This window comes from Ursus americanus, chromosome 25, assembly GCF_024610735.1.
Source record: "Ursus americanus isolate L20-20 chromosome 25, mUrsAme1.1.p, whole genome shotgun sequence".
NCBI classification, from domain to species: Eukaryota; Metazoa; Chordata; class Mammalia; order Carnivora; family Ursidae; genus Ursus; species Ursus americanus.
Genome location: NC_142151.1, coordinates 11,158,332 through 11,169,420, shown reverse-complemented (window position 1 = coordinate 11,169,420; position 11,089 = coordinate 11,158,332). Strand labels below are relative to the sequence as shown.

The 11,089-nt window shown below is 38.3% G+C and overlaps 1 protein-coding gene across 2 annotated transcripts; it reads left to right on the top strand.

Annotated features, from left to right (window-relative positions):
• Positions 1-1,643: 1,643 nt before the first annotated feature.
• On the top strand, positions 1,644-10,236 carry LOC123781624 (oxidized low-density lipoprotein receptor 1). 2 transcript variants are annotated; one of them, XM_045781246.2, is made up of 6 exons: positions 1,644-1,802; positions 3,694-3,795; positions 5,468-5,713; positions 8,899-9,038; positions 9,347-9,462; positions 10,057-10,236. In XM_045781246.2, the coding sequence occupies exons 1-6, from the start codon at positions 1,715-1,717 to the stop codon at positions 10,094-10,096; spliced, it is 732 nt and encodes a 243-aa protein (XP_045637202.1). In that variant the 5' UTR covers positions 1,644-1,714; the 3' UTR covers positions 10,097-10,236. The 2 variants fall into 2 exon arrangements, with proteins under 2 accessions (XP_045637202.1, XP_045637201.1); XM_045781245.2 differs by having other exon boundaries at positions 9,952-10,236.
• The last annotated feature ends 853 nt before the right edge of the window (positions 10,237-11,089 follow it).

The following is an 11,089-nucleotide window of genomic DNA, read 5'->3' as shown; positions in this document are numbered from 1 at the left end:
TCAAGGGAAGTGGGGTGAGGCTTGAGTGGTGAAGGTAAGTAGCACTGATTTGTTACAGCTGGTTTGACTAGTATATATTTGCTACAGGCTGAGCTTTTTTGGTGAACTGTATCATAGTGTAAAACTTTAATTTTTAAAATTATTTATTTATTTGTTTATTTATTTATTTTTAGAGAGAGAAAGAGGGAGCAAGCAAATGGAGGGGCAGAGGGATAAGAAGGGAGAAAATCCTTAAGCAGGGTCCACACTCAGTGCAGAGCCTGATATGGGGCTTGGTCTCACGACCCTGAGATTATGCCTCTGTGATCATGACCTGAACTGAAATCAAGAGTTGGACGCTTAACAGGCTGAGCTTCCCAGGCGCCCCATAGAGTAAAACTTTAAATGACAGGTGAACTATTTTCAATTTGGTCCCAGATACCCTGCACAGAAAAAGGGAATACAAGTAATCCAGGAAGGAGGAGGGAAATGGAATCCTAAGTAGGCTGTCAACATCAGTGATTTTTCTAAATAGTTTCCTAGATATTTTATTTATTTATTTTTCTCCAATGTTCTTTTATGTATCTCCTCTTTTTATTTTTTTCCTTACGTAGTTTAAAGCAAATTCCAGGTTTATTATATCATTTAGCCCATAAACACTTCAGAAAATATCCCTAATACATAATTTAAAAAAAAAAGCATGTATAACTGCAGTGAGGCATTTCTTCTCAGGTTAGGAGATTGTGGAGGGAAAATAGTGAGAATTCTATCAATGAATTCATATAGGCATCCTTATGGGGAGCTCACTGAAGAGTCTTTGAGACTCCAGTCATTTATGTGTCCTTTGATGGGCAATTCAATTGTGCTGAATAATACTACTACTGATATTAATAACTATCATTTATCGAGTTCTTATGTTTGAAGTAGAATACTTAGCATTTTCATGCAATATTTTATATGAATCCCAACAGCAACTTTATCAACATTATCCAGTGGACATTCCAACGTCCCAATTTATAGACAAAGACATAAACTCACAGTATTATGTAATTCCCCAAGATTATAGACTAAGGTACTAGCAAAGGAAAGATTTGAAACTAGCTCCATCTGGCTCCAAATTTCTGTTGCTATGTTATACTGCTGCTATGTTACTGCCACTGTATGAAATAGCACTCCTAATTAAGTTCTAAAACTACCCAGGTCACCATGGCTGGAGATGATCACACATGATTCACTACAAAATTTCTAATCTATTGCTGATTTAAACAGTCAAAAATAAAAAGGAAAATGTGAGACTTATGAAAGTCACAGTATAGAGATAGCCTTCTACAGTGAAGTAAACAAATATGGACCCCGGAATTGAGTAATCTGGTTTAAATGCACAGTCTTCTACAAGTTTAATGTGACTTATTCTTTTGAGTTTCAGTTTCCTTATCTGATGAGTGAATACAAATGCCTTTCTTCTAATGCTCAGAGAAAATATACTTTTCCCTTTCATTAATTACCTATTGAAACATCCTGAAATACTAGCAGAATCACCACTTTCCCCACCTGCAATAGACATAACAAGAATTTGCGTCAGCCAACTTTCCAGTATGAAGCAAAGCCTCTTCCTCCTACCAACGATTGAGTCATTCTTCTATTAGATAGCAGTAGCTATTTAAACACTCCAGCAGGAGCTCACAAATTTTTACTTTGCAGAAGTCCTTGACTGTTTCACTCTCTCATTCTTGGAATGAATTTGGAAATGACTTCTGATGACTTCAAGAGCAAGACTATGAAGGATCAACCTGATCAGAAGCCAAATGGAAAGAAAGCTAAAGGTACTAGGGGTGGATGAATGTGCCCAGCAACAGAATTCAAGGATTAGCTCAAAAATGTAAATTAACTGGAATAACATAGGATTAGAAAGCTGAAACACCAGAGGATGGAAAAATATTGTAGAATTAATAACATTTACTTAAAAGAAAAACAATTCAGATATAATGGTGATGATGATGATGATGATGATACTTTGAATGAACTAACTTGGTATGAATGACAATGTATAGATTCTGATAACTTTTATTAGACATTATCATAGGTTGTGTTCTATGCTATTCACTGTACATGCACTATTTCTCTGAATCAGCATTTATAGGTAGACATCCAAGTTAACAGTAGTCATTCATTCATTCATTCATTCATTATTCATGTTGTAAATATTGAATGCCTGAATTTTACTAAAATTATGACGCTAAATCTCTCAGAACCTGATTAGATCAGTCACCTACTGAAAGGAATCCAGTTGCTTTCTGATCAGAAAATCACTAATGGAAACAGAAGTTGGATTAATGGTCTCTACCTACCAAAGAAATGGGACAAAGGGTGACCTATAGAAAACAGGAGCTTGTGTCTTCCCTGCACAGGTGTAGATCTTGTGATTTTCTTCTAAAAATTCAGGAGTTTCTTCTCTCAAGAGTGGTTGACATACATTCATAGTATAGAATGAGTACTGACCAGAGGGAAATATTCTTTGACAGATTTACACAGATATCTATCCCCAAGCTAGAATCTTAAGTGATTATTTGCAAGAGACACAACTTCTACTTCTCTGCCAACTTGCCACACACACTCCAGGAGCTTAATGACTTTTGAATTAGTGAATGAACTGTATTTCTTCCTGTTAAAATTGCTATTTTGTCTGTCTCATCTCTAGAGTCTAACAGAAGTGCTTTTGACTCTGTGAATATATTTGACCATTGATTGATTTGGATCATTACACATTTGCACCGGAAACTTTGTGATGTAATGCTCCAACCACGTAGTGACTGACAGTTGAATTAAAGACCTATGTTTGGATTTTAACATCTGTGTGATCTTTTACAATTCACTGAGACTTTGGGTTTCCTTATATGCATATGGAGGATAACACTACCAGTACCCTATTTGTTTATTGTACAGGGTGAGGAGTCCACATAGATTATATATTTTCCCATTGGACCAAAATATCTGTGCTTTTTTAGTGGTGGACCTGTGAGCTACATGACTTATTTGTTTCTATAATAATAATGGTGAACTTTTATAACAACAAGGGCCATAGCTGGTGTAAGTATAGGACATGACATTAATATGAGTCAAATGAATGTTGAAGTTTAATCCCTATTTTTCTTTAGTCAATAACCTCAGTTCCAAGATAATTTTAGTGGAATAAAAATTGAAAGCACAAAATTATAATTCTCTGAGGCAATCTGTTGATTAACTAACTAAAGCTTATTTGCTTGGTATTTGACATTCTTTTATGGTATACTACTTATAAAACACGCTGGGTATGAGGTGCATGTGAGGTGCATACACATGGTCTGTATTAAAAGTATCAGGCTCTCTGTTCTGTGGGTGAAGTTGATCCAACCAAGCTGAACTGAGAGTTTCTTAGACAGTCATTATGGGGAGAGTAGATAAAGTATAAGCTTTAGAATCATGTACTTAACATCACATATCTGGTATCGAATCCTGGCTCTCAAATTGTGTCAGTTGCATGACCAAGAGTAAATTACTTAAATTCTCTGTCTGTATTTTTCATCTGTAAATATGAACAATGAATTATTTTCAGAGCCCTTGGGAGGATTAGAGGTAAGAAATGCAAAGTACAAGATACAGACAGTTTCCAAATAATTGTTTGATGACTTGGTTCCATCTTTTATGTCTTTCTGATTCTATCCTCTGTCAATCTAGGTCTTCGTCTTCTTTCTTCTCGGTGGTGGTGCCCTACTGCTGTGACCCTAGGGATCCTTTGCTTGGGATTACTGGTAATTCTTATAATGCTGACAATGCAATGTAAGTACTGGAACAGGGAAATGATGGAGGAAAAAGTGAGAACTTACAAACATGGCTTATTAATTGGTTTTATAACAACTATAAACAGTCTTGATTTAGATACATTTTAGGCAAACTTTTTGGAATGAGTGGGAACATGAATAAGTACATTGTGCTTGTCCCTAAAATTGACTGGGATATGGAATTAAGATTATAAATGGTAGGTTTTTGTTTTGCTTTGTTGTTATAACGTCATGGATAAAGTCCGTTTAAATCCTGGAATGATGGAAAAGAAAATAATTTGAAGCTACTAAGCCACAAGATCCCCTGAGAGACCCTAAAGGAAAAGAAAAGTCATATAGTTCACATTGAGGTTGTTTAGTTTTGTTTTTTGTCTTAGAGAGAGATTGCAAGTGAGTGGAGGAGCAGAGGGAGAGGGAGAGAGAAAATCTCAAGCAGGCTCCATACTGAGCACAGAGCCTGACATAGGGTTTGATCTGATGACCCTGAGATCATGACCTGAGCTGAAATCAAGAGTCAGATACTTAACCTACTGAGCCACCTAGGTGCCCCTACATTGAGTTTTAATAGAGATGATTAAATACCAATTTACAGTTAAGAATCAAAAACACCATCTTAATAAATGAAACATTTAAAACAACTGTAATTCAAATTTATAACATGGCCACTTAGAAGAGAGGATGTTGAGAGCAAAAGAAGTGATAAGAAGGATGAGAGTGGCCAAGAAGGAATGAAAATGGTATCGATCACCCATCTAATTGTCTGTGTATTGAGGTTGTAGATCTGAGTTATTTTGTCTATTTAGAATCTAGATGATTAAAGCCTTTGAAGTGCTATTTGTTTCTCAGTTGTTGGTTAAAGTCACCAATCATTCATTTTTTCAATCTGTTAGCACTTGGGGCCTTCCCTAATGACTAGTGGTGGTGATTGGATGAGTCTTCCTGTAAGAGGAAACACTTTACACCAGTCTCAGATCCAGCCTTAGGCCAAAGGGTCTGTTTTGTACTGAACCATCAAGCTTCTAGAACTGAGACATTTGACCCTTAACATTAGCTGCCTGCCAGATTTTACAAACTTTATTTCATCCCACCCTTCCTAAAATGTACTGTGACTAAAAAAAAAAAGAAAAAAAAAGAGAAAAGAACCCAAAAAACAAAAAATGCTTGAAATTGTTATGACATAGCAACTTAAAATAATTCTGTGGGAGGGTGTCTCAAAAAAGGGGTGTCACCGTTTTTAAATAAAATTAGGAAGTCTGGAAAGGTAAAGAGTTAGCAAAGGAATAAAGACACAGAGTAACTCATTAATGACAACAATTAATAATCAATGAGTTTGGCTGGCATCTATTTCAGATTGTCTGTATTTTAGTTATGCCATTGATATACCCTTTATCTTATGATTGCTTTTAAACTTGTTTGTAACCATCAGTAACAAGTAAAATCCTGTTGTTGTTGTTGTTTTTAATCAAAAGTGTCTGTGACAATTCCTAACATGTAAAAGAAAATACTACAGGAATATCAAATAACTTTTAAATTCATAATTTCTGAGTAACTTTCCAGCAGTTTGTTGTCAAAATATGTTATTTGATTCAATTCTTTAATTTCCTCAAAATTCAGTGGAGGGATTTTTATTCAGCTTTGGTAATCGAGTTCTTATTTCAGCTATGATTTAGTATCACAGGTGTCTGATCTCCTAAAGCGACAGCAAGCAAACCTTACTAACCAGGAAATTATACTGGAGGGACAGATCTCAGCACAGCAGCAGGCAGAACAAGCTTCCCAGGAGTCAGAAAGGGAACTCAAAGAAACAATAGAAACCCTTACCCAGAAGCTAGATGAAAATTCCAAAAAACAGATGGAACTTCATCAGCAGACCCTGAATCTCCAAGAAGCTCTAAGGAAAGCAGCAAACTTCTCAGGTATGGGGGATGAAGAGGTGAAAAGAAGTAGTGGACACTTCTCTGTTTAATCTTAACTCTGTTTTGAAAATGTCTCTAGGCTCAAAAGTGTTTGACACCAGAATTTCTCTATTTTTGTCATCCCCACCCTTCCCTCTGCTAAATTCTTGAGACACCTGATTTAATTAAGCACAGTTTTTGGTGGATTTAAATTTTCTTTCCTCATGAAACCTCTTCTTTATTTTTAAAATTTAGTTTTGAGATTTTTCTGGAAGAATTCTCCCACTCTTATCCGTTGCCACGGATTCTTACTTCTTTCTGTTCCAATGTATCTTAATCATTGATTTCTTTCCCTGTGGGGTCTCCTTTGTCCCTGGGAAGCTCTACATTAACTTTATTCTATAACTAACCCTATTTCTTAAAGTATACAACATCAATTTAAATTAAATGAATGGAGGTAGGCTGACTTGGACGTGTGGGGGAGATGCTCTAAGTAAGAAAAAAAATATAAAGGGCCCAGGAAGCCAGTTTATAGAAGGAGAATTGAGTTGCTCTCAGAATCTAGGAGACAGGTAGAAACAGTAGCATCTGTAAGAAGGGGATCATGATGTGAACTCTGATGTTATTACAGAGTTATCTGTGTCATTTAGTCTTTGTACGACATGTAATTAAAGCAGGCGTACGCTTTTCATCATATGGAGATTTCAGGGCTATGAGATGGAATTACTCTCAGAAATGCATTGCTTTCTTGGCAGTAGATGAATGAGTGCCCTATTCTCAGCATTAGTAACTAACTGCCACTAATAAATAGAGATTTCTCCAGTTTCTTGGTTGTACATCTCACTTGATCTCAACCATGCAATTTATTTAAATACAGATTATATAATAACAGTTCACAAATACCCACAGATTCTTATTTTATAGATGAAAAAATTAATAGCCAGAGAAGTTAAGTGATGATAATAAAGATAAGTAGTTTTTTTAAAATAAAGTTTTAGAGTTAATAAATCCCTTCAATATTTACAGGGTTATTTAAATTTCCAAAAGAAGCAGAGATTTTTAGACAAATTGATCTTTGGCAAGGATCAAATCTGTATTGTTTTTGTTAAGGAGGGAGCTACCGAGGAAATGAAAGAATACACTGTCTCTAAGAAGGTGTAAAGGAAGGAGACTAATCTATCAAAGATAGAAATGTTTATATAAGCAGACATAGCTACATACCAACCAATGATTTATTTCCCAGATGGGGCTGTAAAACAGTTTTGTTTTGTTTTTTTTAAAATCAGTTGTATGAGATTAAATCTACGTCAGGACCATCCAGTACCGTCTCCCAGAGATTCCAGGCATGGGCAACCAATCAAAAATATTAAGTAATATGTTTTTCACTGGTAGATATCCCACGTAACAGGTTCCATTCCTTGACAGTGTCAGATAAAGGCCAATTAGTAGAGATCGCAAATAAAGTACCGCTTTTCATCAAGAAACTTTGAGAAGCTTCTCAAAAACATTAATAATAAAATACCACATGAAAAAAAAAACCAGTTTCCTTAAGTTTGAGGCATGTTTTATCCTTCTTACTAACAAGTCTGTGGTCCACAGTGTAGATCTGAAGAGAGAGAGACACTCTGAGAAGTCATGGAACGTGGTTTGCAGGAGGTCGTCCGCTAGAAAGGTGCAGGCTCTTCGCAGTAACGGACTTAATATTTAGTACTGAAATTAGTGGCGGTTGTCAACCTTTGGTGTACAACATTGTCACTCCAGTAGCTTTTTAAAAATGGCAGTCTCCAGGTTTACCCCGATATTCTGTATCAAAATATCTCGAAGGGCACCAAGAAATATTTCCTCGACTGATTCAAACTCGGAAGTTGGAGAGGTAGTGCCTGTCGTGGTTAAACACACGGATGCGAGAGCAAGCCTGCCGAGGTTCACATTCCCATTTCCTCTATCCGCCAGCTGAAGAAAATGAAGGGCACTTATTTCATCGTGCTGTTATGAAGATTAAATGAGTTAATGTGTGTAAAGTACTGCCAACATAGTGATATTGTGTTCATTTAAAAAAAAACACAACAACCTTTAAAGAGGACCTCGGGCTGGCTGAGTCAACGGAGCACGAGATTCTTGTTCTCCGCGTCATGAGTTCAAGCTCCGCCCTGGGGGCTTGGGTGTAAAGTTTATTTAATTTTTTAAAATTATTATTAAAAGAAACACAGGTAGTTGTAATACCACATATGGCTATGTATTGGATAACATATGTCTAGAAACAGGAAGCCCAATATTTAAGCCTAAATTCATTATTTGAAAACCTGAAGTTTTAAAATACATAAATGTATCTTTTTAAAAAGATTTTATTTTATTTTTTTAGATTGATTGATTGATTGATTTTAGAGAGAGAAAGTGCATACACTAGTGAGGGGGAGAGGGAAAGAGGGAGAGAGAATCCCGGAGCAGACTCCCTGCTGAGCACAGAGCCCAAAGGGCTCCATCCCACCACCCTGAGATCATGACCTGAGCCAAAATCAAGAGTTGGTCACTTAACAGAGTCATCCAGGCACCCCAGATTTTGTTTCTAAGTAATTTCTACACCCAGTGTGGGCCTCAAACCCACCCCCAGATTAAGAGTTGCATGCTCCATTGAGTGAGCCGGTCAGGTACCCTAAGCATATCGTTTTAACAACAGTGTGGCTATTAACATACCATTCCCCCAGCTCTTACTTCCATTATTCCAAACATAATTATAAAAAATAGGTCAGATTCTAAAGTTACATCTCAGCTCAAGTTTTGCTTTTGAACAGCCTTGTTTTGGATTTCTAAAATCAGAACGCTTTAAGAGAAATAAAGACTATGGGTCTATTGAGTCTTTGAAGACTCTGGATATAATTCCAATTAAACAGAGATGATATGCATGTGACAGTCCTGAGGGGAGAATTGATTTAAGAATTGCAGAAATATTTTTTTTAAGATTTATTTATTTATTCGACAGAGAAAGAGAGAGCCAGCGAGAGAGGGAACACAAGCAGGGGGAGTGGGAGAGGAAGAAGCAGGCTCATAGTGGAAGAGCCTGATGTGGGGCTCGATCCCAGAATGCCGGGGTCTCGCCCTGAGCCGAAGTCAGACGCCCAACCGCTGTGCCACCCAGGCGCCCCCAGAATTGCAGAAATATTTTTGCTCAGGCATCATTCACTGATTAGATATGCTACACTTCCTAGGTCCTTGTCCCCAAGACTGGCTCTGGCATGAAGAAACCTGTTACCTATTTTCCTCTGGCCCATTTAATTGGGAAAGAAGCCAGGAGAACTGCTTGTCTTTGGATGCCCAGATGCTGAAAATTAATAGCACAGATGATCTGGTGAGTTTTTATGGTTGTACATTGGGCTGGAGTAGCGCCTTGTAGGGAAATCAATCAGGTTTACACCCTTGACAGAGGAGCACGTTTTTGAGAATCGGAATGCGTATTTTCTAGCCGCATCTGGCCGCTAATGATGTGCATGACCTTGGGTCGAGATGTTACATGGTATCTCTAGGCTTCAGTAAACATTTCTGTAAAAGCATGGAAAGGATGTCAAAGACCTCTCTTGGTTCTTTAGTTTTGTGAATTTAATCTAAAACGACCACACTGACTTTATCCTCACTTTAGATAAACATTACTCCCCACAGGAATTCATCCAGCAAGCAAGTGCCCATTCCAATTTCCCGTTCTGGATGGGGTTGTCTCTGAGGAAACCCAGCAGCTCATGGCTCTGGGAGGACGGCTCTCCTTTGATGCCCCACTTGTAAGTTTCCTATTCTTTGCGGGACGTGCTAGTGAAGTTGCTTCCACATTCCACATAATGTCCTCTTCTTGTCAGGGAGAAACTTGGGGAATTTCTGAACATCTGCTTCTCCACCTCTGTCAGACAGGGACTTGCCCATTTAGCCATTCAGACCTTCTCTGGAGTTTTCCTTCCCACATTTATTACTGATTTGAAGCTTTAAGACAAGTTTAAGTTTCTTTTTTCTTTTTTTTTTTTTTTTAAGATTTTATTTATTTATTCGACAGAGATAGAGACAGCCAGCGAGTGAAGGGAACACAAGCAGGGGGAGTGGGAGCGGAAGAAGCAGGCTCATAGTGGAGGAGCCTGATGTGGGGCTCGATCCCATAACGCCGGGATCACGCCCTGAGCTGAAGGCAGACGCTTAACCGCTGTGCCACCCAGGCGCCCCTAAGTTTCTGACACAAGGTGGCAATACATCTACCTTTTCCCCCCCTTCGCCATCTGCAGGTTTAGACTCCAGGGTCCAGTTTCCCACGTCTATCCTTCGGGCAGTTGTGCGTATATACAAAGGGGAGCTGTTTTTGCTGACAACTGCATTTTAACTGCATTCAGCATATGTCAGAAGAAGGCGAATCTATTGAGAGCACAGTGAATTTGAAAGCTCTGGAAGAAGAGGAGAAGGAGAATTCTCTTCTGGAATTTAAGCTGTTCCTCACCACCGATGCAAACCATGAGAGCCCGGAGAACTGCTTGTCATTAGCTGATCACAGAACTCCTTGGCAGAGACTGGGCTTCCCGCCTGCCTGACACCTTGATATCAGAAATTTTGATTCTGTCTGTCTCTCTGTTTTTCACCTAGCTTGTCCCAAGTCTCCCTGCCAGCCCTTCAATCCCCCTTGCCTTTTTATATTTTAAAGTTGTACTCCTCTTCAAGTTTTGGGAGCCCTCTGAACTTAGTCCTCTACCTCAGTACCATCTTCCCTTCCCCCTCCTAAACCACAGAGAAGAGGAACGTGGAGAACTTGCCCAACTGGTGTATGCATGGAAAAATGCAAGCGAACACAGCCCATGAAGAAACAGAAGAGGGGAAAGGCCATGCTGGAATCCAGAAACTTGGGTTCTCGACGTGGAAAGCTATCACTTGTTGGTCTTTTAAATTGTGATCTTTCTCCAGATTCCACCACGTACACACGCGCGCACACACATAACACACACACACACCCCACATCATCACATTTTGGGGCAACTGGGACGTTCCCAGGAAGTAATTACGAATTGAATGATCTTTTCAGTCAACTAATCACAATTCATTATTGGTTTTGAAATCTGTAATTATTTCTACATCCTTTATCAAAGGACAGCCTAATCTCTTTAATCCTTCATTTAGTATCTGCTAAAATCATGGGGCCTGAGGCAAAAATAGTAGATTTTTTTCCCTCTAAAGTACACACCCTTTCTAAATGAGTTCTTCTCAACTCTGTTGTCCTGTGCTAATGTGGAAACACACAGGATGAAAGTAGGAAGATATTCAATTAAAGAACCAACTGAGCCAGGTATGGAAATATAGCTGAATAGAAACTGATGGAATGAGAAGTATTCCTTCAATTTTCAGTGTTTCTTCTCCCTTGCTACCTCCCTTCACAGG

Bases quoted from the DNA above. Each gene is read 5' to 3' on its own strand.
- LOC123781624 (XM_045781245.2), top strand. From the start codon at position 1,715: ATGAATTTGGAAATGACTTCTGATGACTTCAAGAGCAAGACTATGAAG. The intron at 5,714-8,898 runs GTATGGGGGATG...TACACTTCCTAG, and splicing joins GAAAGCAGCAAACTTCTCAG to GTCCTTGTCCCCAAGACTGG. The intron at 9,463-9,951 runs GTAAGTTTCCTA...CGCCATCTGCAG, and splicing joins TCTCCTTTGATGCCCCACTT to GTTTAGACTCCAGGGTCCAG.